We start from the raw sequence: 21443 nt of genomic DNA, 5'->3' as shown, positions 1-21443 counted from the left end.
CGCTCATCTTGCCTTGGCTGCTGGATGGATTAACTGAGCACTACATTTCAGTCACTCTCTGCCCGACAGAGATCTTGGATTCGTTATTGTGACTATGCTCGTCGGCGAGTTTAACTAGCCCGTTCCTAGCCAGTGTTTTTTAATAACTTCTACTAACATAGTCTCGCCAGAACATAGTCACAATGCCGCGATTAATCAAGAAGTCATGAGACGACGCACCGACTACCCGAATCGATAACTACATCTACCGGATGGAGCCAGGGGAGCCAGGAGTGGTGCCGTCAATGGCCCGACGACCCACCGAAGACTTATGGAAACCTACGGGTGGCGCTGAGGAACACGCCCGACGTCGACGCCAATTAATGTGGGAAGATCACTCGATACTTGCCAGTTAAGACACAATTGACGAAATCGCGAACTGCTCAGTAGCGCTCGTCATACTCGGGGTGGAACGCAAGAGGCGAGGGAGGCTTATGGAGGATGTGAGAGGGAGATCATTGGAGATGTTGGCGGGCAGTGATTAGCTTGAAGATGTCCATGCCTCCCCGTTCGAAATCTCACGGTGTTGCCCAATTTTGGCCTGCCGGATCGTCCTTCAAAGAAGCTGCATCAGTGCTTTAGTCAATAAGCAATTGAGCAGTGGTTGGTTTGAGGCTGAAATTTGTCGGCCACCGACCGGTGAATTTGCGACTAGAGCCATCGATACTCCTGCCAACCATATCGACCGGGAAGTGCTACTAATGGGCAAGTGCGAGATATCGGTTGATCAGTATACGGAAGAGTGCAGCCACATTCATTTCAGATTGTCTACATGGTCAATAAAGCATGAGGGTGTCTGAAGAAACAGCGCTAAGCCAGCACTTGCATCAGACCATACTCGATAAGGTATAGTGGTAGCGGACGCGGGCTGTGTGAACGGACACCAGAATGGCTTCGCGTGTCAGCTTCAACTTCAGCTCTACCGCGCGCTCTGGAAATGTTTCAAATCAACCGTGAGCTGGCAGCTTTGGGAATCGAATGGACCCCCAGGCGAATTTACTATCTCGAGACTTGGAGGTATCCTGAGGTTCGTCAAACGCCACCTACGATCCATCCTGGGCCGTTCAAATTGGCTTATCTTGCACTAGGTTGAATCACCTACCCGTTGGAATATTCGAGACGGCCTTCTAGAAGACTTTCAAGTCGAGGAATGGCTGAATCAGCGCGGGGAGTTCTCACCTCCAGTCCCGCCGGCCGAGGTCGGAAATAGATCTCACGGAGGGATTCGTTTATTAGCATGCAACTACCATCTATTTCCAAAGACCAGTGTAGGCATGTCCCCTGAGACTTTCGGCCTGGTAGAATCCAGACTCCATCTTCACCCGGCTACATTGCCCGCCCTGGAGGTCGCCACGGGAACGTTTTCGAGACATTTTAATAGTGGAAGACATGGAGAGAAGAGAATATGTTTGTTATTCTTTCCCACTTTAGGACTCGGCCGCTGACGAATTAAGCAATTATTTTGAAGGCTCCGCAAAAGTATGAGATTGGCAATTACATGCTCTCGCTAACGTACGATATGAGTTCACATTGGACCACAGCTCTACTAGCTGGCGAGTCCATTGTTGACATGGCAAGTACTATCTTCAATAGGTCTTCGCCGCCCTTAGCACCATTGTCGCCCTGCGACGTTGTTCGCGAGTATCTTATGTCATCGCCAACGCTGTGGGACCATCCCCTCATGCTGCCATGCATTGTGCTGAGCCATCACCTCAGGAGATTGCAACATCATTGCAACAGGGACCTAACTCCAACCGTCATGGGTATCGAGGCCCAACTTGGAGTGACACGAGTAGGCCGAAGAAATTTCGACGCTAGGCCTCGCAGTATAAACACGATAAAAGATGGACCAGTCGCGAGAGCTCAATCCGAACATCTCACCGTGACTATCAATACGCAACTCACCAGAGTGGGTTTCACTGCGCATAATCCAAAATGGAACTATGAGGCGTCGGCATTGCTTGAGAGGATCGTGACCGAGTTAGCAGCCTACACGCCAGCACTAAGACCAGAAGCGAATGAGGAAATCCTGGGTGTGCTGGATCACAACATCACTTTGGCCAAGTCACTTGAGGACAATGTTTTGGGGCTTCAGAAACGATTGGAACTGCAGCTGAATGTGGTAGGTTATTTAATGATAGATAAAGTGCATAGCTGACCTGTCGCAGCTGTACAGTTTCGTCGCTCAGACAGATAATCGGCTGAGCGCGCGCCTTGCTGCGACAGCGGGGCGAGATAGCACTTCAATGAAGATACTGGCTTTTATCACGACCATATTCCTTCCCGGTTCTTACGTTGCGGTACGTCCCCATTCCGCTCCACTGTCTCTATACTGATTCCCTGCAGACGCTATTCTCGATGAACATGTTCAACTGGGAAGACGGAGCATCCGATTCTGAGGGCCCGGGCTCGGGTGGTTCTACCATTTCACCCCAGTTCTGGATCTATTGGACAGTTGCAGCCCCTCTTACTGCCCTGACGCTGGCGGGATGGGCGCTATGGTGGAGTTTCGAGAAACATCGGTATGACGAGCATTTGGAAGGCGACAGACAAAATAGCCGAGTGAAGATCCCGCCTTGGTGGCGGAGAATACTGGAAAATCGCGACACTCTTAACCCCGATCTGACAGGTCCGTTAGGGGTGGCACCCCTTCCTGACCAACATACCGAGCCATATCCGGGCAGGGAATATGATGCGCATCGACCGCGGCGTGTGCGTCCTGACCGACGACAGAGCAGGTCCAGATAAGGCTGTTGAGCTCACATGTAGCCTATCTCGCCATTCCAGGTTGCCCCGCTCTTGCCTCCAACTGTGCCCCTCCTGGATCTCACGCTCCACAGACCTTCGTCCTCTATTGTCCCCCTTCAGTTTAGGTCGGTTCCCATAAATGATTTCACTGTCCCAAAAAGCAGCGGACTATCTCCGCTTTGCGCAGCAGCGGTACGAAACTAGTCACCCAAGGTCGAAGGCCCAGCATCAGCGCGCAACATCGCATCTCCCGGGTGGAAATACCCGATCGGTGCTGCACGCAACGCCTTTTCCACTATGCATGCAAGCTGGCAAAGGTAATCGATTGGTTGATGTGGACGGGCATGAGTATGTGATCTCTCGACCGTCTCCAGTCCAACTCTGCTAATCCAGGCCAGGTACCTCGACTGTATGGGCGATATGACCGCCTGCCTCTATGGCCATTCCCACCCGGTGATCATGAAGACTGTCGATTCGACCATGAAAAGTATCGGGATGAACCTCGGTTCTTCAACTTCAGCAGAGGCTCATTTCGCCGAAGCACTATGCGACCGATTCGCCTCCATTGACAACATCCGCTTCTGTAACTCGGGTACGGAAGCGAATCTCTACGCATTGAGCGTAGCACGGCAATCCACCGGCCGTACGAAAATTATTGTTTTCGAAGGTGCCTATCATGGCGGTGTATTGTCATTTGCCCACGGCATTGTGCCGAATAATGTGGACAAGGACGACTGGATTCTTGGGCAGTACAATGACATCAATGGGGCAGTGCAGTTAATTAACGAAAACAGGGACATTGCTGCCGCGGTTCTGGTTGAGGGAATGCAAGGCGCTGGCGGGTGTATACCGGGGTCTGCCGATTTTCTCCATGCTATACAAGATGCTGCCAGAGGGAATGGTATCATCTTCATACTTGACGAAGTCATGACATCGCGTTTGGCGCCGGGCGGTCTACAGTCTATCCTGCTGCATCCGGACCACGGCACCCCCCTCAGACCGGATTTGACCACTTTTGGGAAATGGATTGGCGGGGGCCTGAGTATCGGTGCGTTCGGTGGTCGGCGAGACCTGATGTCGGTTTATGATCCGCACACATCGATCATCCACCATTCCGGGACATTCAACAACAACACACTTACTATGAACGTTGGGTGCAAGGGTCTGACCTCGGTGTACACCCCCGAAGCATGTACTAGCCTGAACAACCTTGGCGACGAACTCCGCAGTGGCCTGCAGGAGCTAGCAAAGGGCACGAAAATGGCTGTAACCGGGGTGGGTGCAGTGATGAATATCCACTTTGTTCGGGCGAGCGGATCGAGAGTCGTTGCGAGAATAAGCGATCTAGAGGTCAAGCCAGGCAGTGTAGAGGAAGCCCTGCGAGACCTCATCTGGTTCTACCTGATCGAGCGCGGGTTCTGGATCGCCCGTCGGGGAATGATCAGCCTGATCTTGGGGACTGGCGTGGAGGAGGCGGAGCAGTTGAAGGGTGTCGTGGGGGACTTTCTGGAAGACTTCCGGGAGCTTGTTTCTGCATAATACGTACTTTTCTCTGATGCTGCATCACCATGTCGAGTGCTGCAAGAAGCTTGGCTCTATTTAGCCTAAAAACCTCTCTCCACATCTACCTCCGAACGCCTTTCGAATGCCTTCCGAATTCCCCCATCGGATCTTCCCTTCCCATTTTCGGCAATTGATGGGCAGCCCTAGCCTGAAGCTCCACCAGTGACGCCTGCCCACCGGTTAATCTGGGGAAGCGGGGTTTCCACTGTCATAAAAGGCATACAAATTTCCCAGGCTTCCCACCAATAGCTTAGCATACAATTGACACTAGCTCAAGATGTTACTCGAAACTTTCCTAAGCCTGCTCCCTGTAGCAGCTTCAGCAACCGCGGTCCCAACCCATCTCCAAACCCCATCCGACCTCATTGTTGCCACATCGAGCGGTATAGTGCACGGCATATACAACGACACGGCCCACAGAGTGCGAGCATTCCTGGGAATCCCTTACGCTGAACCCGCAACAGGAGACCTGCGCTTCGCACCACCGCAGCCAAGAGCCCCTTCCCAGCATCCAATTAACGCGGCAAGCTTTGGTGCTCCATGTCCACAGGTCTACAACTATGACAACGAGTCTATCTGGAGCGTTCTTCCTTATCGAATTTGGAACGCCGAGGACATGAGCGAGGAATGTCTTTTTGTCAACATCTGGACGCCGGCGGAGCACCAAACAAAGAAAAGCACAACTGGGAGAAAGGGGAAGGCGGTTATGCTCTTTATTCATGGGGGTGGATTCGGCGAGGGCGCTGGGTCTGTAGGTTTCTACGATGGGGTGGATTTAGCAAGCAACGGAGACGTTGTTGTTGTCACGTTCAAGTGCGCTCCTCATAAATCTCGTTCCAAAGTTCATGATCGGTTTGGCTGTGGTGCTAATGGATCAGCTACCGGCTCAATGTCTTCGGATATCCAAATGCACCTGGGTTAGATCTGGCAGAGCAAAATCCAGGGCTGTTAGATCAGGTACGTGTCAGCCATACCTAGTACCGATTATCAGAATGGAATGGATGCTCACAAGACCAGAGACTAGCAGTTCAATGGGTACACCAAAATATCGCCAACTTTGGCGGTGATCCGGATAGAATCCTCCTTTTCGGCCAGTCTGCCGGTGGTGCTTCGGTTGATGCTTATGCTTACGCTGTATGTGACCTTTATCCCTCTCTCTGAGATGGCTCGAGTAACAGCTAAGCGTACTATAGTATCCAGAGGATCCTCTCGTAAGCGGGTTTGTACTCCAGTCCGGCACCGTCTCTCTGTTCAACAACGCAGACACGGCCCATGCCAGCTGGAACCGTCTGTCGACTGCTGTGGGATGTGGCGCAGGAGATGGGTCTCTAGCATGCATGCGGAGTGTCCCATTTCCCAGGATCCTAGACGCTTTGAGCAACGGGAGCTACACATTCACGCCGGTGGTCGACAACCGGACTGTTTTCTCGGACTATATTGCTAGAGCAAAAGATGGAGGGCTGGCGCGTCTTGTTCGTATTCGTACTCCATTAACCCCTTGCCAGGTTTAGTTTGACGGTGGCTAACAAGCTGCGACAGCCCACTCTAGCAGGAATAAACGCCCGCGAATTTTCGGCCGGCTTCCCACTCAGCCAGAGCTCCATCAACGAGACGGCAGTGACTGAAGACTTATTCGGAAGTTTCAGCTGTCCTGCCTATCAAGCCGTGAAGTACGTATCTATATCTGTCTATTCGAGTTCAGCCTAGCTTCAAGATTGTTCTATTCAGAAGCTTACGAGTAATCAGAACTCGACTGCGACAGCATATTCCTACATGGCGGTACGTCTACCACGGCAACTTTACCAATCTCAGTCCCAAACCTTGGCTAGGTGCTTATCATAGTGGTATGTAACCGCAAGTTTGCTTTTAACTGCTTCTAATTGGCGAGTTGGGCTGAAGCCGAGCTTCCTATACTCTTCGGCACATATAATATGACGACTATACCCCAGCCGCCGAGTTTACGGGAGGTGGACGTCAGTAAATACGTTCAGAGTATGTCGAAACTCTCCCCATGGCTTTCTGATAAATAGTTGTCGCTAATTACCCCGTTATAATCGCAGGCTCATGGGTCGCCTTCGCTCAGAACTGTCACACTGGGTTGGAAGAATATGGATGGCCGTTGTTTAATTTTAATGGTTAGTTGTTTCCCAACTGCTCTCGCGGGTGACGACCGGAGCATATTCTATTAGACAATATCTATTAACAAGCACCAACAGAAAGCACGCTTGTCAATTTGGCAGTCGACAACCGGCCGGGGGCTGTGCTTGGCTCGGCAGAAGACTGGGATGGACACTGCAGAGGGGATGTGTATATCGGGTAAACTATCCCAGATTCTCTTCGACTTCATGTCTACAACGTGTAGTGAAGCTACCAGCATAATTTACCAGTCATGCTCTCTGGGCGTTCGGCCGCAGACTCTAGAGGTTCAGCCTCTGCGGACCTTAGTTCGATGGTCACTGTGTAAAATGAAGAGCGCTTTCCATCTGAATGATCCATGCAGCAATTCCTCATACTGTACATATTTGCCGCGTCCCATAGGCACTCTGGATCGTGTATTGTTGCCCGTTTTTGCATGGGGTTCGCGTCAAAGAAACAAATACTTACCGTCAATGTCTTGTGAGTCTTACGATTTACCGATATAGTAGACCAGAATAATAATAGTCGATTGAATCATATCAAAGCTCGGTAGTTGTTGTCGCAAACTACGATCTCAGTGGTGTTAATAGGGCTCTACCAGTCATGTGCGCACGTGCAACGACGCATGGAGGGTTGGACAGCAGCGATCGAATTCAGGTTGCAGAGTTGATCGAGCATCGAACCGTAGTCTCGAAATTTCCGTCACCTAATCTGACAGGCATCGAGTACAAACACGCTACCTTGTCTTACTTACCGACCTAGCATACGGCCCGATCTAGTGCGGCTGTCCCGACCTTGGTATATATCAAGTGACCCCTACATTATACTCTGTACTCAGCCCTCTCTAAAAAAAAGTTACCTAGTTGTAGGAATCAGACTTACTACCCCAGACGCAACCCAGCTGCGGAGCCCCTGCCAGTCGCTTGAAGGTTCCGCTGACCAATGGGACGCCTAAAGCCGTTTCTGGTCGCGAGGCTGAGCATGGAAGAGTGCCGAAGCCCAGGGCTCCAAGACCAGAAAAACAAGGTCTGTTTCTGCGTTCAGCCAAGCCAGCTGAACCTGGGGAAGGCTCGGAATAGTCGGCAGTGCGGCGCCGATTATCCCTTTGAAGAAGACTTTGGTCTGGGCGTTCGTGTTGCGGTCCAGGACCAGGCGCTCGGTACCCGAAGGCCCTCGTATTCCGGTTCTTCGTATAGGCAGGCAGGAAGTTGACGGGGGTGGGGTGAGTGGATGTCTTAGCTATATAAAGAACAGTTCATGAGGGATCTCGCAAGGCCGGGAATGGAGTCTATTGTCGTGGCAATACTATCTTGGTGGGTACCGTGGATGCTGATAATGTTATTATAGAAGGTAGAAGTTTTTTTCCCCTATTCAGAAACCGCCGTGATGAAATGTACTGGCCCTTCTCTAGCGGTTATTGTGGCTGGTCTGAGTATAATCGGTCAGATCAGGCCCAGCCTATAGTCCAGATCAAGTGAGACATGGCAGAGCTGTACAAGCTGGGGCGGACATGCTGGAGAATGAAAGTGAACTCGATTACTCTTAGGTAAAAATACATGCCATATTTGCATTTAGGCAGTGCCAAAGTCGAAACGGTGGCTCTCCCTGTTCCGCCCACGTCTACCCCAAGTGGGGTGATGTAGAAAGATATGCATGGGTCCACGATCGAGGCTGAATATGAACTCGAGCCAACGCTGGGAATCAGGCAATTATTGGCGTGGTGAATTCTAGCCGCATCTGGTGATAGGCTTATGACACGCTGATTCTCCATGGTACTGTTGTACTGTTGCGGTACGTAGTAAGCAGCGTGCTATATGCCATGTTTCTGATCCTTCGGCCGTGCAGGATGAGACGACGTTGAGTGTTGTCTCATTTGGGCCGTGACTCTATGATCAAAGCCGCATCGAGGCAACCCGTGGCGAGGCATAAGGGCACTGCCTGCCTTCAGGAAAGGTATAAAGAGCTACTCCTCTCCAGCCCAGCATCCTCTTCTCTCCATCATCACACCAGCATCACTTCAACCAAGCATCCACTCCAAGTCCAAGAAACTAAAAACGCCTCTTATACTCCTATCTTTAGTCCCAAAACTATCACTACCAACTCTCAAAATAAAATGAAGTTCTTCACCACCACCGCCCTCTTCGCCCTCCTGGCAACCTCCACCACCCTCGCCAACCCTATCGAGATCCGCCAGGCACCCAACACTCGCACCGTGACCCTCACCAACGAAAACAGCGGTCACGGCCAGTCGTCCAATATCCCCACTGACGGCGTCAACGTCGCCATTCCACCTCGCTACCCAGACCTGTACAACCCGACCTTCCGCGTCGACAGCGTCATGATCACGGCGGGCGTCGTTGAGGGGGCAAAGTGCGTTGTCTCGGGCAACCGCGTGTCTGACAACGCGCCTGTGACGCTCGTCACGGTTGATGGCCGGAAGAACTACGCCAAATTCCCTCAGGGAGTTGCGAAGCCGGAGAGTCTGAAGATCAACTGCGTTTAAATTGGGGGTTGTGCTGTTAATCGGTTCTGATATTTAGACAAATTCCTGGTTGTCGTTCCTTCATGGGTTGGCCACCCGCCTTATCCAGATGGTGTTAATTTCTTGATATATCTTATATAGTCTCTCCTTTATTGCTGCTAGCAGGAGAAGTTGTTAATATGATGGATGGAATTGCCTACTATGGTCTTTTCGTCGTATTCTTGAAGTGCACTCTTAACAACGTACTATAAAAATAGAAAGCCCAATTCCCTTGAGTTTTCTATTCAGCTTGCTTCTGGAGCATTCGAGCTTGTACCGACTGCTCCATGGTCTAGGAGCATCGACCCCGCGTACTGCCCCAAGTTGGTTGTATTGGTAAAACTCCAAGACAGACGCTATACGAATTCCACTTAACAACACCTTGGCCCTTGTTACCCAGTAATGAAGGTAGATAAGCAAGGAAAGTGTCATCCCTTGTCCATTCAGCATTGAGAAATAAGGGCAGCAAGCCCGGCAAGGGTCTTACCCCTTCCACTCGAAAGAACGAGCAGAGAAATATAAACTTCTCTCGTTTTGGCTCTATGTTATGAGATGAGCAGTAAAGCGAGCAGGGTTCATTCTCTTATATCAGCTTCCCACCATTGCTAGAATGGAGCCATCTTAATTAACTAGGGGGGATAAAATCTAAGGGTCCTTCCTGTAGAGGGCGCGAAGTAACCACCTGCCGACCAGCCTTAGTCCGCTGCGAAAACAAGAGTAGAATACACTGATTGCGAGTCTGACCAGGTGATATGGTCTATTTACGCATGTATACACTTCATCACAGCACTTACTCCAGGCATCCGGTGAAAAGCTCGCTATGGGAGATAAGACATTGATAGCCCACTTGCACTCTAGCAATTTTGCAGCTATATAGCATCATATATACTCAGTTATCCAATTAAAGCTCTTGCACAATCCTATCTACAATACCGTTCGTGTAGTTCCACAACATAGTCGAGTAATCCGTACAAAACGTATACCCCGTGTAGAACGTACTAACCTGGCCCTGCAGCCCATAAAGCTTCTTATAGAAACCCCCCTTGACATCTTCTACCGAAACCATCAATGTCTCAGGCGAGTGCGACGCGAACGCTGCAATCTCCGGCTCCTGGCCATCCTTGATCCGGAAGGTCCCGGCAGAGCTCATCCGCTTTACGTCGTCGATGATCAGGGCCCGCGCCTCGGCCTCAGTCAGGTTCGCATCGCCGACGATCTTGTTCATGAAGTAGCCCGGAACGCCGGAGTACTCGAGCGCCCAGTTGAAAGGGGTTGTTGGTAGGCTGCCGGGTTGATTGGCGGGATCGGTGTTGAGGATGTTAAAGTTATTGGGGACGGCAGTGTTGGTCAGGACGGCGGCATAGTAGTTCACGTATGTCCATTTGGAGAACAGAGCGGATTCTTGCTCGGTGAGGTCGAAGCCGGCCAGCTTCTCCAGCACAGGAGGGAACGCGATGAGGAGTTTCTTTGCGCGAATCAGTTTCTGAGCGCCGGTCCGCGCGTTCTGGATGACCACCTGGACCCCGGTTTCGTCGCGGGTGGTCTGGACGGCCGTCGAGTCGTAGAAGATGTTGTTTGCCTCGTCAATGTAGTTCGCAGCCTTGTTGAAAAGCACGTCGGTCCCATTCTTGGGGCGGATGTACCCGCCGTTGAGGAGGGCGTCGATATGCGGAATGCCGAAGTACTGGATCACATAGAGGGTGGGCCTGTCGAGCATGTTGCCTACATTCTCCGCGAAGGTAAAGATCAGGTCAACTGCGCCCCATAGCGCATACTTGTCAACAAATTCCCGAAACGGTCGCAGCAGGATCTCGGGGACCTCCTCGGGCAGATCATACAGCCCTTGCGCCAGGTAATCGAACTGCTCGATTGCGCCGCGGTACAGTAGTGCTGCGGCCGTGGTGGTAAGCAGCTCGCTACCAGGCAGGGCGCGCTCGCCAGTCCGAAAATTGACGTGCTGGGTCAGAATGGCGCCCGGCAGGAGAGGTTCGTAGTCCACATCTAGCTGCGCGAAGAAGTCCTTGGTGATTTTGTTATTGAAATACCCCTCGACCCCGTAGTTGACATAATCCCCACTGCGCAGGTAGAGCGTCTCCGCGTGGCCGCCCAGCTTGCTTTTTTGCTCAACAAGGGCGACAGTGTGGCCCTGTTCGCGGAGCTGGACAGCCGCAAAGGTGCCCGTTGCGCCTCCGCCGAGTATCACCACATCGCGGTCGATCGTGTCTTGGGCATTGAAAGCTGCGGCAGCGGTCGTGCCTAGCAGTGTCAGGGAGAGTAAGATGCCGAGACGCATGGCGGAGGGTGTGCGCGTGCACTGTCGGGCTCACAGAGTGCGAGTCCATCGCCCTTAAAAATTTTGGGGGGTTCTTTTAGCGGCATACCGTCGATTTCGAGTTATTTTGGCGCAGGAATCAGCGGCTCCCATTTGTCGATACCGGTGGAGTCGACGACTGATGATCAGCCAAGTTTGTACTCCAAGAGTAGCGATCGTCAAGGGAATCGATAGTGTGTGGGTCAGCCAGATCGCTGCGCCTCTGCCTGGCGATCTCGACATCGCGCCTGGCAAGGGCTGAAGTCGTCCACGTTCGTGGATCATTAGTCGTACAGAATGGGCTGTATGAGATTGGGGCAGACCGCGTTGTCTGTAAGACATCTCGACAGGAAAATGTGAATGAAGACGCGAGCAAGGGAGGACCAGTTCAGGTCCAAAGGAATGATGATAAGGGCATTGTACATTCAGGGTAGAATAACTGCACAATATAGAAACGTCCATACCAAAGTTTCAAACGTGAATTCATCGTCTCACGATGCATGTCTACCGGCCTCGGGTTGAGGCGGGAGGGGAGGAAGGCCTTTACCATTTTGTCAGTAATTGAGGGTAGACGATATACATCGTAATAGCATCCAAGGCAGCCGTAGTCTGAAATATTTTTTTTTTGTTGTTGTTGCTGCATGGGTACCTTGATATATTTAAGGTACATCGGCTCTTAGGCAACGGGAGCTCGGCACTTTGGGTGAGCAGCGGAAATCACGATACGGTCTGGAGGGGCGTATACTCCCCTGACTTACGGAGACTGCAGTTATCATGCACCAGTCAATTATAGGTCAGATCTTCTCGAATATGCACGGATAGTTTGGGTTAGCCAAGTAGCATATTGACTGTGCGTGTGCCAGCCAGCTTGCCGCCCGTAAAAGAAGAAGAGAGAGGAAAGAAGAGGAAAGAAAAGAAAAATAGGAGAGTAAGTCTACAACCAGGCGGACATTAGCTACCTTATTGAGCGGACTGTATTCTCTGTTGATGAGAGAAACAATAATCAAGCAGGAACCTGGCGGCGCCTAGAAGCACTAGGTATAAAGGCAGGCGGGGGAGTAGAGGAGAGAGAAGGGACATTACTCGGACCGAGGAGAGCAGATGGTGACATTAGGCATACCCTAGCATGCCGAATCACAAGGCGTGAGAACTCGTATCCCTCTTTAAGTCAGGCGATGGAGAGCGCAGCGTAACATTTGAAGAGATTGGATCTAGTCTGACTAGGGTACATACATTTTGCCGAGAACAATCAGATCTACATAGTGATATTAAGCCATACAAAACAACGTCTAAACAGGGTACAGAAGGCTCATACAGTAGAAGTTCTATCGAGACCACGACGAAGATCTAACCGCCGTACCAAACAGGTCCAGCACAGAGATCAGTGGCCGGCCGTCGCCCGAATTCAATTGGCACGTCGTGTTCTTCGTATTCATTGTCGTCACTTACAGTCATCTTATCAGACTCATAGTCCTCGTCCTCATCCTCCTCCTCGCTCGGCATCTGTAGTCTGCTCCTGAGGCTCCCGACACTCAAAACCGTCATGCTGCGCCAGCACGCCATGCTTGTAAACCGACTTCTTGGGGTAGAGGCACAGGTTTCGCACAATCTCTCGGGCAGTGTTACTGTCTGCCTTTGCCAACAGAGTGTCCGGTGCCTTCCCCTGCTCCACCCACTCTATAAGTGCACCCATTGGGCCGACCGGTTGCGGGCCGACGCCGCCAGCACAGTGGCAGACACCGGGGGCCGTGAAGATGCGGTAGAAGTCGTTTATGACCGAGGAATTTCCAGGCGAGATGGTCTTGGTGACTGAGGCGTGGAACTCGAAGAGGTGCGCCGGGTGGACGAACTGGTCGGCGAGTCCGACCCAAGTGAGGAGCTTCCCGCCGCTCTTCTGAAAAGAACGGAAGTCAAGGTAGGAGTCACCGAGGAAAGGAGACGACAGGGCGAGGGACTTGTTGAAGGCGGTGAAGTATTGGCTGTAGGTTAGGGTGATGATGCCGGTATCCCGATAGAGGTGCTGGAATTCGGCCTCTATTCCCATCTGCGGAGCAATGATGCTCGTGAGCCACCCGGCAGCGGGAGCGAATGGTTTGGGGAGCCATCTTCCAGTGACATTGTCGAAGACAGTCTCTGCAATACCGGAGAAGGTTGCACCAGGGACCGTCCCAAACCAGTACTGTTTTCCGTTGTGGCTCGGGCCGTTGAGGATCTTACTGACAATGATCGCGTGGCGCTTGGTGATCATGAGGGTGGTATTCCCAGCTTCAGGGCAAGTGACGGTTTGCCCTACAAGAGCCGAAGTGTTGAACGAGCGCGGACAGGATATGAGGAGGTCGTAGTCGGAAATGAGACCGTCGACGAGGCCATCATCCTGATCGCAGGATTCAAGAAGCGCCGCTTCGTACTTGTCGAAGATGCATGAAGGGACGTACTCCCCCTCATTGTGCATCACAACAACAGGCCAGAAGGCTGCGAGTCCAACGTGGCCAAAGCCCAGTCCTGGAGCGGCGGCGAGGATCCCGTCAAAGTCGGTAGGATACTTTGCGGCCGCGGCGTAGCCCTGGCGCCCGCCCTGCGAGCAGCCGGCCCAGTATGAGTACTTGGGATCAACGCCGTAGAACTGCTTAATCACGTCTTTGGAAGCCACGGCCATGTCGTGGATCGAACGGTAGCCGAGATTTTTGAAAAGAGGCTCGTTGACGGTGCCGTCCTCCTTGAGTCCCCAGAGCCCGGTGTCGGCCATGATGGTGTTGTTGAGGGTAAGTCCCGCGTCAGTGGTAGAGGCTGCAAATCCAGCGGCAAGGGGTCTGACCATGTTGAAGTCGTAGCCGGCTCCGAGCCCACCTCCTCCAGTTGCAGTGTAGCGACTGTTCCAGGAGTCATGGGGAGGCAGCCAGACGGAGACGAAGACGGTGTCGTTGTTGCCTGGGTGGGTCAGGGCCATTGAGACGTTGCAAAACGTCAGCGGGGGAGACTTCCCTGTGGCTCCAGAAATTAGCTCTCCGGTAAGTCCAGTGACGGGGGGGTAGGTGAAGTTTTGGACAGTGTTTGACGTGATCCAGAGCACTCTGGCGTCGGGGATCGAGGGGGCCTGGAGACGATCACAAGCCGCGTCTGAGTTAGCTGCTGTGTAAAGGGAGAGACGCATTGTGGCCGCCAAGCATGGATGTGAAGAGCTGAGTGTGACAAGACATGAATGGTGGAGGAGAAAAGTTCAAGAATGTGAGAAGGTGTTATATGACATTGTTGTAGACGCCTAAGGCATTACAGCCTCTGTACTTCATTCACCATCAGAAACAAATATGATCTTTATCCACCCTCAGTCAGGCTTGGCCCTATGCAGAATGTTTGCTTGGAAGCAACAAATATGGTTTTCCATTTTATTCTGGTATGTGATTTATAGAGTGAATTTTGAACTCCGCGAGACAAACGATGGACCGGGCTCAAAAATGGGTCAAATTCGGGAAGAGCTTCAGTTCAGCTACATAAAAGATATTCATATTACAGACCCAAAGATTGGTGTCTTCCTGCCAACAAGTGCCTTCATATCTCCTAATCTGACCTGGTCGAACTGCCCAACTCAGCCGTCATCAAGTCGAAGATGGAGCTGGTATAGTTCCAGAGCTGAGCTGTGCAATCCGTATAAAAGGCATATCCAGTGTAATATGTGCTGCGCTGACCCTGCAATGCATAGTGCTCCCGATAGAAACCATCACGCACATCGTCTGCCGGACCATGATCGCGGTCAGCCAATGCGACTCGAATGCAATGAACCCCCCTTCTCGTTGATTGGGTAAGTGCCGGCATCGCCCATGCGCCTGAGATTGTCCAGGACGAGCTGTTGGGCACCCTCATCGGTGAAGCTCCCGTTACCTGCAAGTCTCGTTCGATAGTACCCAGAGACGTCAGAGTAGTCCAGGATGCCTTCGTACGGTGGCACTGGGAAACTGCCCGGCTTGCTCGGGTCAGTGTTAACGACGATGAGCCCATCGGAAATGCCGCTGTTCTTGACTACAGCCACATAGTACGGCCTATATATCCACTTCCTGATCAACGATAGTCCGTGTCGTCCAAATCGAACCCTCGCAATTTGGGCAGGTTGGGGGGGAACGCAATCAGCAGTTTCTAGGCGCGAATGAGTTTCCGGACACCATCAGCGCTTTTGACGACCAGTTGCACGCCGGCCGAGTTTCGTGTCGTCTGGATGGCCGTGCTTCGATAGAAAATATTACTCTCACCAATATACCTGGCTGCCGCCCGAAACGTCGTAGCCGAGCCATTGCTGGCCCCGATGTATCCCTGGAGCAGGCCGTTGATGTGCGTAGTGCCAAACAGCTGCCGTACGAACAAGAGCCGCGTCTCGAGCATATCACCCCTGACATCCAAGAATGTCCAGATGGTAAACAGCGCATCATGTAGGTCGTTCGCTTCGACGAACTCGCGGAATGGCCGATGCAACACCTCGGGAACCTCGTCAGGCAGATTATATCCGCTGGTGCTCAGGTAGTCGAACTGTTCCAGGGCGGCTCGGTACCGAAGGAGTGCAGGGATCGGATCTCCTGGGCAAGGCTCGTTATACACCCTCTTCCCGGTCCTAAAGTTGACCCTGTCGGTTCGATTGGCGGCAGGTATAAACTGCTCATATTCGACGTGGAGCTGGTCAAAGAAATCTCTTACAACGGAATCGTTGAAATAGGCTCAGATGCCACTCCGTTCAGCAAGTACAGTGTCTCTGAATGGCCTCCAAGACGGTCTTTTTGTTCCAAGACAGCCACTGAGTGCCCATGTTCGACCAGCTGCACGGCTGCGTAGGAACCGGTGGCACCGCCTCCCAAGATGCAGACATCACGGCTGATGATATCCTCTGGCTGGAACCCAGACGCCGCAGCTAAGGCCAGAGTACATGTTGCGAGGATTTTGGAAAGGCGCATTATGATGATGTTGATTCTCTGCACCTGAAGCGTGCCAGTCTGAGGAATAGTCTGAACGAATATAAAAAAAAACCCGTGACCTGCAGTGGTTACACAAATGACCCCGTTATCGGGCTTGCAGAGTCATCCTGGGAAGCCGCCAAGGGATAGAAGGATTAGGAAGTAGCAGCTGGCCAAGAAATGTCTCTTGCATGCCACAGGAAGAATCCCTGCATTCAAGGCAACAGTCCCGGCCCGGCCGCAGACGTGCCTATCTTGTAATGTTTGTGTAGACCTACGAAGATGTAGTAGCGGGGAAAATATATATTCAAAAAAAAAAAAAAAAAACAGAATCTTGAACTGACGACAATTTATCCAAAAGACAACGTATCGGGCAGGTCATAACCATTCATGCAAACCGACGAATAAAGGCAATAATTATCCCAATAATCGCCCCAATAATAAAGCCGGCCAAGGCATACCCGAGGTAATACTTGATCACTCGAGACCTAGACCCGTATCTCCATTCCCGCTTCGTATCGCTCCACGTTTGTATTCTTGCCCTGCGCGGCGGCAGCTGCTGGGACTCGTAGTCATAATGAGCATCATAGGCCGGAGGCGGACCTGGGTAGACGCGGGGAGGGGGAATAGGGAGCTTTGTGTCTTTGATCATTTTCAAGCGGTCCTATGAGTACCATAGGATGTTAGTGATGCTTGAGAGAGGTGGTTGAGCCAGCGGCTCTTGGTTGTCTACCAGCGCTTCAGAAGAGGTCAAATCTGGATATGTAGTTCGACTGGAGGTTGAACCAAGATGAGACAGTAGAGGTTTATAAATGGAGTAAAACAGAACAGCTGCGGCGTGCAGACATCATAAGACGGCCGCGTGCATATAGGCAGGCGCCCGAGTGGCTGTGTTCGTGCCAGAGACGTCGTACAACGGCGTATCTGGCGTTTCGAATCAGGTGAATTCGGGCGCTTGGCTACATTAAGGAATGCTTCATTAGATAGAGCCCGTTGGTAGCAGATCTACTCCAGAGTACGCTGAGGAGACCATGATGCGTCCAATCCGGGCCACGGTTAGGGTCAACGCCTCAAGCAGAATTCAGATAGGCAATGTGGACCCGGAACAAAACAGCAACGTTTCTGAAGTCGTATGTGAAGCCAACATTTAAGTTGGGGCCAAAAGAGTAGACGAAAAAGACTCCTTTGGCAATACCATGTCCAGCGAGCGGAGCTCTGGCTCTCCATCAAACCGGGTTCTTGGTGAATACGTAGCTGAAGTGACTTTAAGGATAATAGACTTCTAGGGTAGATCGCTTATGCTACTATGTATTCACTTTAAGCAGATCTTCGCTTCTGAGCGGGTCTACTGCATATAAGCACAGAATCCAGCTAGGGGGTCTTTTTCAGGCTCCCATTCATTCCTCCTGTCTTGATCCTGTTGACCTCGGCAAAAGCATTCTTACACGCCTTTACACTGTCCGCGATAAGAACTATCCAACATCAGAATTTGTCTCACCAAAAGAGCGAAGCCAGCAACTCACCAAGCGGGATAACAATCCAAAACATATTCAGGAGCATAAAATACCCCCAGAAGTAGTACCTCTCCGGTCGCGAGAACTCCAATCCGTTGACTAGGAACTCAAACGCACAAGTCCCGTAGTATAGCACGTCGCCGTAGAGCTGGCCTAGCGAGATGATAATCTGCAGCGGATGTCGAAGCGGGTGGTCAGTCGCTATAAATCCAGCTAAGAGGTAAGAAAGAGGGCCCCAGAACAATGCGGTGATGGACTCCATGCACATCACGAAGGAGTTCGGCGTGAGATAGCGCGAGTCCGATAGGGCGTATTCCTTCCAGAGCTGAGCGAGCGGGTGGCTGGACGAGGCGAGAGTGAGGAAGTTGAGGGCGTAGTAGCCTTCTAGGATAAGATGGATGGAGCCGCCTGTTTTGTTCTCTATTAGGGTTGCACTTGCTACTTAGCTGTGAGGAACCTACACAGGGCAAACCAGAGAGTCTTGTAGAGCTCAGAATTTGAGATCTTCGGGTTGGCTTTTTTGGCGAGAAGAGTAGTCACAGAAAACACTATTGCACAGGCCGTTCCAAATATGGCGAGCAGAGTAGGAGTACTGAGTTCATTGGCAATGTAATGGGGGATTTCGACGCCCGGGGGGTAGTAGGAGTGGAGAGTGGTCATTTTGGCGGCGGACTGCTACTCTGTCCGAGCACGTCGATAAGTAGATAATATAACTCTTCTACTTAAATATCTAACCAGGGTCTGGTACCTGACTAGCTATTTATTTTGTGGGGATGTTCCTGGTGGTTGCTGCAGCCTAGGAAAAGTGATACGATTCGGAAGCAGAGTATGCGCGTACGGCTCCCGCGGTGTCCGCGGGATCCGATCTTACTTTGGCCGTACGGCTTACTGAGGGTTGAAAACTGTTTTTCCTAAGGTTTTAGGTTACATCCTCATGGCCTTAACGGCCAAGAATGAGGCGTTCTACTTGTCTGTGCTTGATTGTGTCGAGAAGCCGCTGCAGCACACATTCCTCACCACTTGTGTCAAGATCTCCATCAGATCAGTATGCAATGTCAAACACTCAAACGTACCCCTTTTCTTTGCAGGAGTCTTCATCAACCTACTCTATTTATGCCACTTCTGGACCGGTGTTCTGCAATGTAATCATTAAGTCAATCCAGATATCCAAGTGGACCAACCACACCCCAGGTCGTCGTCCGGCAGATTGAGGCAGAGACACCTTATTGGGGGAACCCAGGCCGGCGGGATAATGCTGTTCCGGGCCGGATTAGTCTAATCCCGTTTAGGGTTAAGGTCTCCACATACAAGCTCCCAGGTTTTGCATCGTCAACGAACACCGCCGCTATTTAATCTCTGAGGGAAATGGCCTCAAGGCTTGTTAACTCATATACGGCGAGCAAATCCCGAAAATCTCACAAAAAATCCCGTCTGGGTTGCGGGAATTGCAAACGGCGCAGGATAAAGGTTCCGCAGCCAACTCCAGCCCAAGCAGCAGCAAAGAACTGACCGATACTGCACCAGTGTGACGAGAAAAAGCCTGAATGCAGCAACTGCCTGCGCCACTCTGTTCCCTGTGACTATAAAAATGCCACAGGAGACGAAAGAGGTACCGACTTAAGCCGTCAGCCATCAGCCGCATGTGATTCTGCACCCGAGCAACAGGCGGACGATGCGTTCACCTTCATCTCCTCCAACCAGACGCACTTCAGGCCTCCAAAGCGGCGGCATGCTAGGCGCTATGTCCCATCAATGCAGGTGGAGCTGCAGATACCGGCACCAGGAGTCGTGTACTGCTGTGGCAAACAAACCGTTCAACTTCTCAGCCACTGACATGGTGCTATTCTATCATGTCATTTCCTCGAAAGATCTAGGCGGCTCAAATCAAATGGCAATTAGCCAATTTATCCGACTCGGCTTCTCATTCCACTACCTCTTGCACTTACTTCTCGCTATTTCCTGCTTCCTTTCGCGCGCCATGGGCCGACGATCATCTAAGCCAAATAACAGGGCACAGTGGCGACTTATCTCGCCGAAGGCGAGCGGCACTATTCTATAGCAGTTGGCATAGTTGCCGCGCAGATCCCGTCTCTGGGAAAAGAAAATGGTCTTGCACTTTATGCTGCCGCGCTTCTCATCTTTCTGTGCTCGGTTGCAAGGGGTCCGCAGCCGGGGGAGTACTTGGCGTTTAGCGATGATGGTCAGGCACGATCCCTGGCTCTCTTCATGGGCATAAGGACAGTCCTAGAGACTTGTATCGCGAACTTTGCCATTGACGCCCCTCTGCTCCATTCTGCGGATCACAAAGAGCCGTCCTCGTGTGGGGAGAGCAAACTCAACAGTTGGGCGAGAATCTCCACAGTCTCCGATGAATATAGCAGTGAACTCTCGCATCTCAGCCAGTTACCTCTCACCGTACCCTCAGACCGTGCTGCCGCAAGCTATCACCAGGTATTTCAGCGCCTCCAGTATATTTATCAGTCCTTATACATCCCTGATTCTAAGGTAAACGAGCTAGACCTCTGGCTGATGATCTTCGGCTGGCTTTATACTTTACCAGACCCGTTCCTTACAGCATTGCAAAGCAGACAATCAGTTTCGCTAGTGTTGTTTTCCTTCTTTCTCGTGCTCCTCAAGGAACTCAACTCAACATGGTTCCTTCGCGACTGGCCGGAACATATACTGATCGGGATATTGCATAACCTGAAGTCTTCCCATCGGCCGTTTATTCGCTGGCCAATGGAGGTCTTGAAGTGCTCCTCGTATTGAACACCTGGCCTGCTTCACAGTGATGGATAAATATGCAGCCTGACAAAGTTGTATTAACCTATGGAGTTTGGCTGCGAATCAGCTTTTGTCGCGTCCCGGTCAGACAGTAACGACAACTGCTTCTCCCCGAAGAGCATCACTTTTCTTAGATCCAAATTCATGTTGTCCCTCGTCCGACAGCAAAGCCTACGCTGCTCTTATGACGTTATGGGTGGAAACCACCGCAAATCCAGATGGGCCGTGCTATGTCTTAGGCGGCGGCGAAACGACATTCTCGGAACCAGAAAAATCGAACGCCCGGAGATTCAGGTGTATTCCGGCTGTGCGAATTCTCGCCGTGCAGATTGGGACGAATTGGGGCTCCATGAGATTGCCGGTCTTCTGGATTCCAGGGGCTGATGCTGAACTGCCACATTAGTTGGGACCATGCCAGTCTGCCTGCCTTGCTTACGCATACCTGCCCGCCCCAAGATAATCTTTATCGCGGGAGCCATGGGTGGCGCGGCCGGGGGAGCAGGGGTATAATGGCATTGTTACCCATGCTGCTTCAATCAAGTATCGTCGTTTCTGCTGGTAGGTTCTGGTACAGCTCACAAGTCATTCGAACACATACTCACTCACCCTAAAGCATTTCAATTTGCAGGCTATCTTGGCTCGCTACCCATTCGACACCTCCATTTCTCGAAAATTCTTGCGAGCGGGCATACGGAATATACGATCCTTGTCACGTGTAACTCAGCGTAGGTACTGGATGACGAGGAAGGACGATCCGGATATATTATATGGCTGGTGATAAGTTCGGGCGACGAACTATGCCTCAAAAACTATAGATCCGAAAGACGATTCAGGGAACTGGGTTAAATTGGCTCCTCTGATTGGCGGATTGCCAGACCGTAGCGTCTTCTGCG

General features: G+C 51.6%; 8 protein-coding genes across 8 annotated transcripts; 3 read left to right on the top strand and 5 right to left on the bottom strand.

The window, feature by feature from the left end:
* Positions 1-976: 976 nt before the first annotated feature.
* BDW70DRAFT_167277 (Alpha/Beta hydrolase protein) lies at positions 977-6670 on the top strand (the record flags this gene model as incomplete). Its single annotated transcript, XM_073742185.1, has 15 exons — positions 977-1066; positions 1128-1337; positions 1520-2161; positions 2208-2339; positions 2386-2668; positions 2949-3135; positions 3186-4314; positions 4628-5163; positions 5229-5307; positions 5368-5484; positions 5544-5822; positions 5890-6020; positions 6097-6194; positions 6411-6485; positions 6567-6670. The coding sequence occupies 15 exons, from the start codon at positions 977-979 to the stop codon at positions 6668-6670; spliced, it is 4092 nt and encodes a 1363-aa protein (XP_073596942.1).
* Positions 6671-8435: 1765 nt separating this feature from the next.
* BDW70DRAFT_134483 (uncharacterized protein) lies at positions 8436-9387 on the top strand. Its single transcript, XM_073736521.1, has one exon. It carries the CDS (start codon positions 8600-8602, stop codon positions 8987-8989), a length of 390 nt encoding a protein of 129 aa, XP_073596941.1. The 5' UTR covers positions 8436-8599; the 3' UTR covers positions 8990-9387.
* A 520-nt stretch (positions 9388-9907) lies between these two features.
* Positions 9908-11329, bottom strand: BDW70DRAFT_134481 (uncharacterized protein; the record flags this gene model as incomplete). The annotated part of the gene is made up of 1 exon (XM_073736520.1): positions 9908-11329. The coding sequence occupies exon 1, from the start codon at positions 11298-11300 to the stop codon at positions 9909-9911; it is 1392 nt and encodes a 463-aa protein (XP_073596940.1). The 5' UTR covers positions 11301-11329.
* Positions 11330-12652: 1323 nt separating this feature from the next.
* On the bottom strand, positions 12653-14494 carry BDW70DRAFT_167275 (Tannase/feruloyl esterase). Its single transcript, XM_073742184.1, has one exon. The coding sequence runs from the start codon at positions 14467-14469 to the stop codon at positions 12799-12801; it is 1671 nt and encodes a 556-aa protein (XP_073596939.1). The 5' UTR covers positions 14470-14494; the 3' UTR covers positions 12653-12798.
* Positions 14495-15066: 572 nt separating this feature from the next.
* On the bottom strand, positions 15067-16252 carry BDW70DRAFT_159122 (uncharacterized protein; the record flags this gene model as incomplete). The annotated part of the gene is made up of 3 exons (XM_073740641.1): positions 15067-15332; positions 15560-15927; positions 15999-16252. 3 exons carry the CDS (start codon positions 16250-16252, stop codon positions 15067-15069), a joined length of 888 nt encoding a protein of 295 aa, XP_073596938.1.
* A 317-nt stretch (positions 16253-16569) lies between these two features.
* BDW70DRAFT_134476 (uncharacterized protein) lies at positions 16570-16999 on the bottom strand. The gene has a single exon (XM_073736519.1). It carries the CDS (start codon positions 16902-16904, stop codon positions 16641-16643), a length of 264 nt encoding a protein of 87 aa, XP_073596937.1. The 5' UTR covers positions 16905-16999; the 3' UTR covers positions 16570-16640.
* A 718-nt stretch (positions 17000-17717) lies between these two features.
* Positions 17718-18467, bottom strand: BDW70DRAFT_134474 (EXPERA domain-containing protein). The gene is made up of 2 exons (XM_073736518.1): positions 18228-18467; positions 17718-18174 (listed from the first exon to the last, which is right to left on the bottom strand). Exons 1-2 carry the CDS (start codon positions 18424-18426, stop codon positions 17747-17749), a joined length of 627 nt encoding a protein of 208 aa, XP_073596936.1. The 5' UTR covers positions 18427-18467; the 3' UTR covers positions 17718-17746.
* Positions 18468-19145: 678 nt separating this feature from the next.
* BDW70DRAFT_134472 (uncharacterized protein) lies at positions 19146-19947 on the top strand. Its single transcript, XM_073736517.1, has 2 exons — positions 19146-19233; positions 19291-19947. The coding sequence occupies exon 2, from the start codon at positions 19439-19441 to the stop codon at positions 19823-19825; it is 387 nt and encodes a 128-aa protein (XP_073596935.1). The 5' UTR covers positions 19146-19233; positions 19291-19438; the 3' UTR covers positions 19826-19947.
* Positions 19948-21443: the final 1496 nt, after the last annotated feature.

Source organism: Aspergillus foveolatus (assembly GCF_047715535.1).
Source record: "Aspergillus foveolatus strain CBS 279.81 unplaced genomic scaffold BDW70scaffold_18, whole genome shotgun sequence".
Classification (NCBI taxonomy): domain Eukaryota; kingdom Fungi; phylum Ascomycota; class Eurotiomycetes; order Eurotiales; family Aspergillaceae; genus Aspergillus; species Aspergillus foveolatus.
Note: the sequence above shows the minus strand (reverse complement) of the source record. Positions and strands in the feature narration are given on the sequence as shown.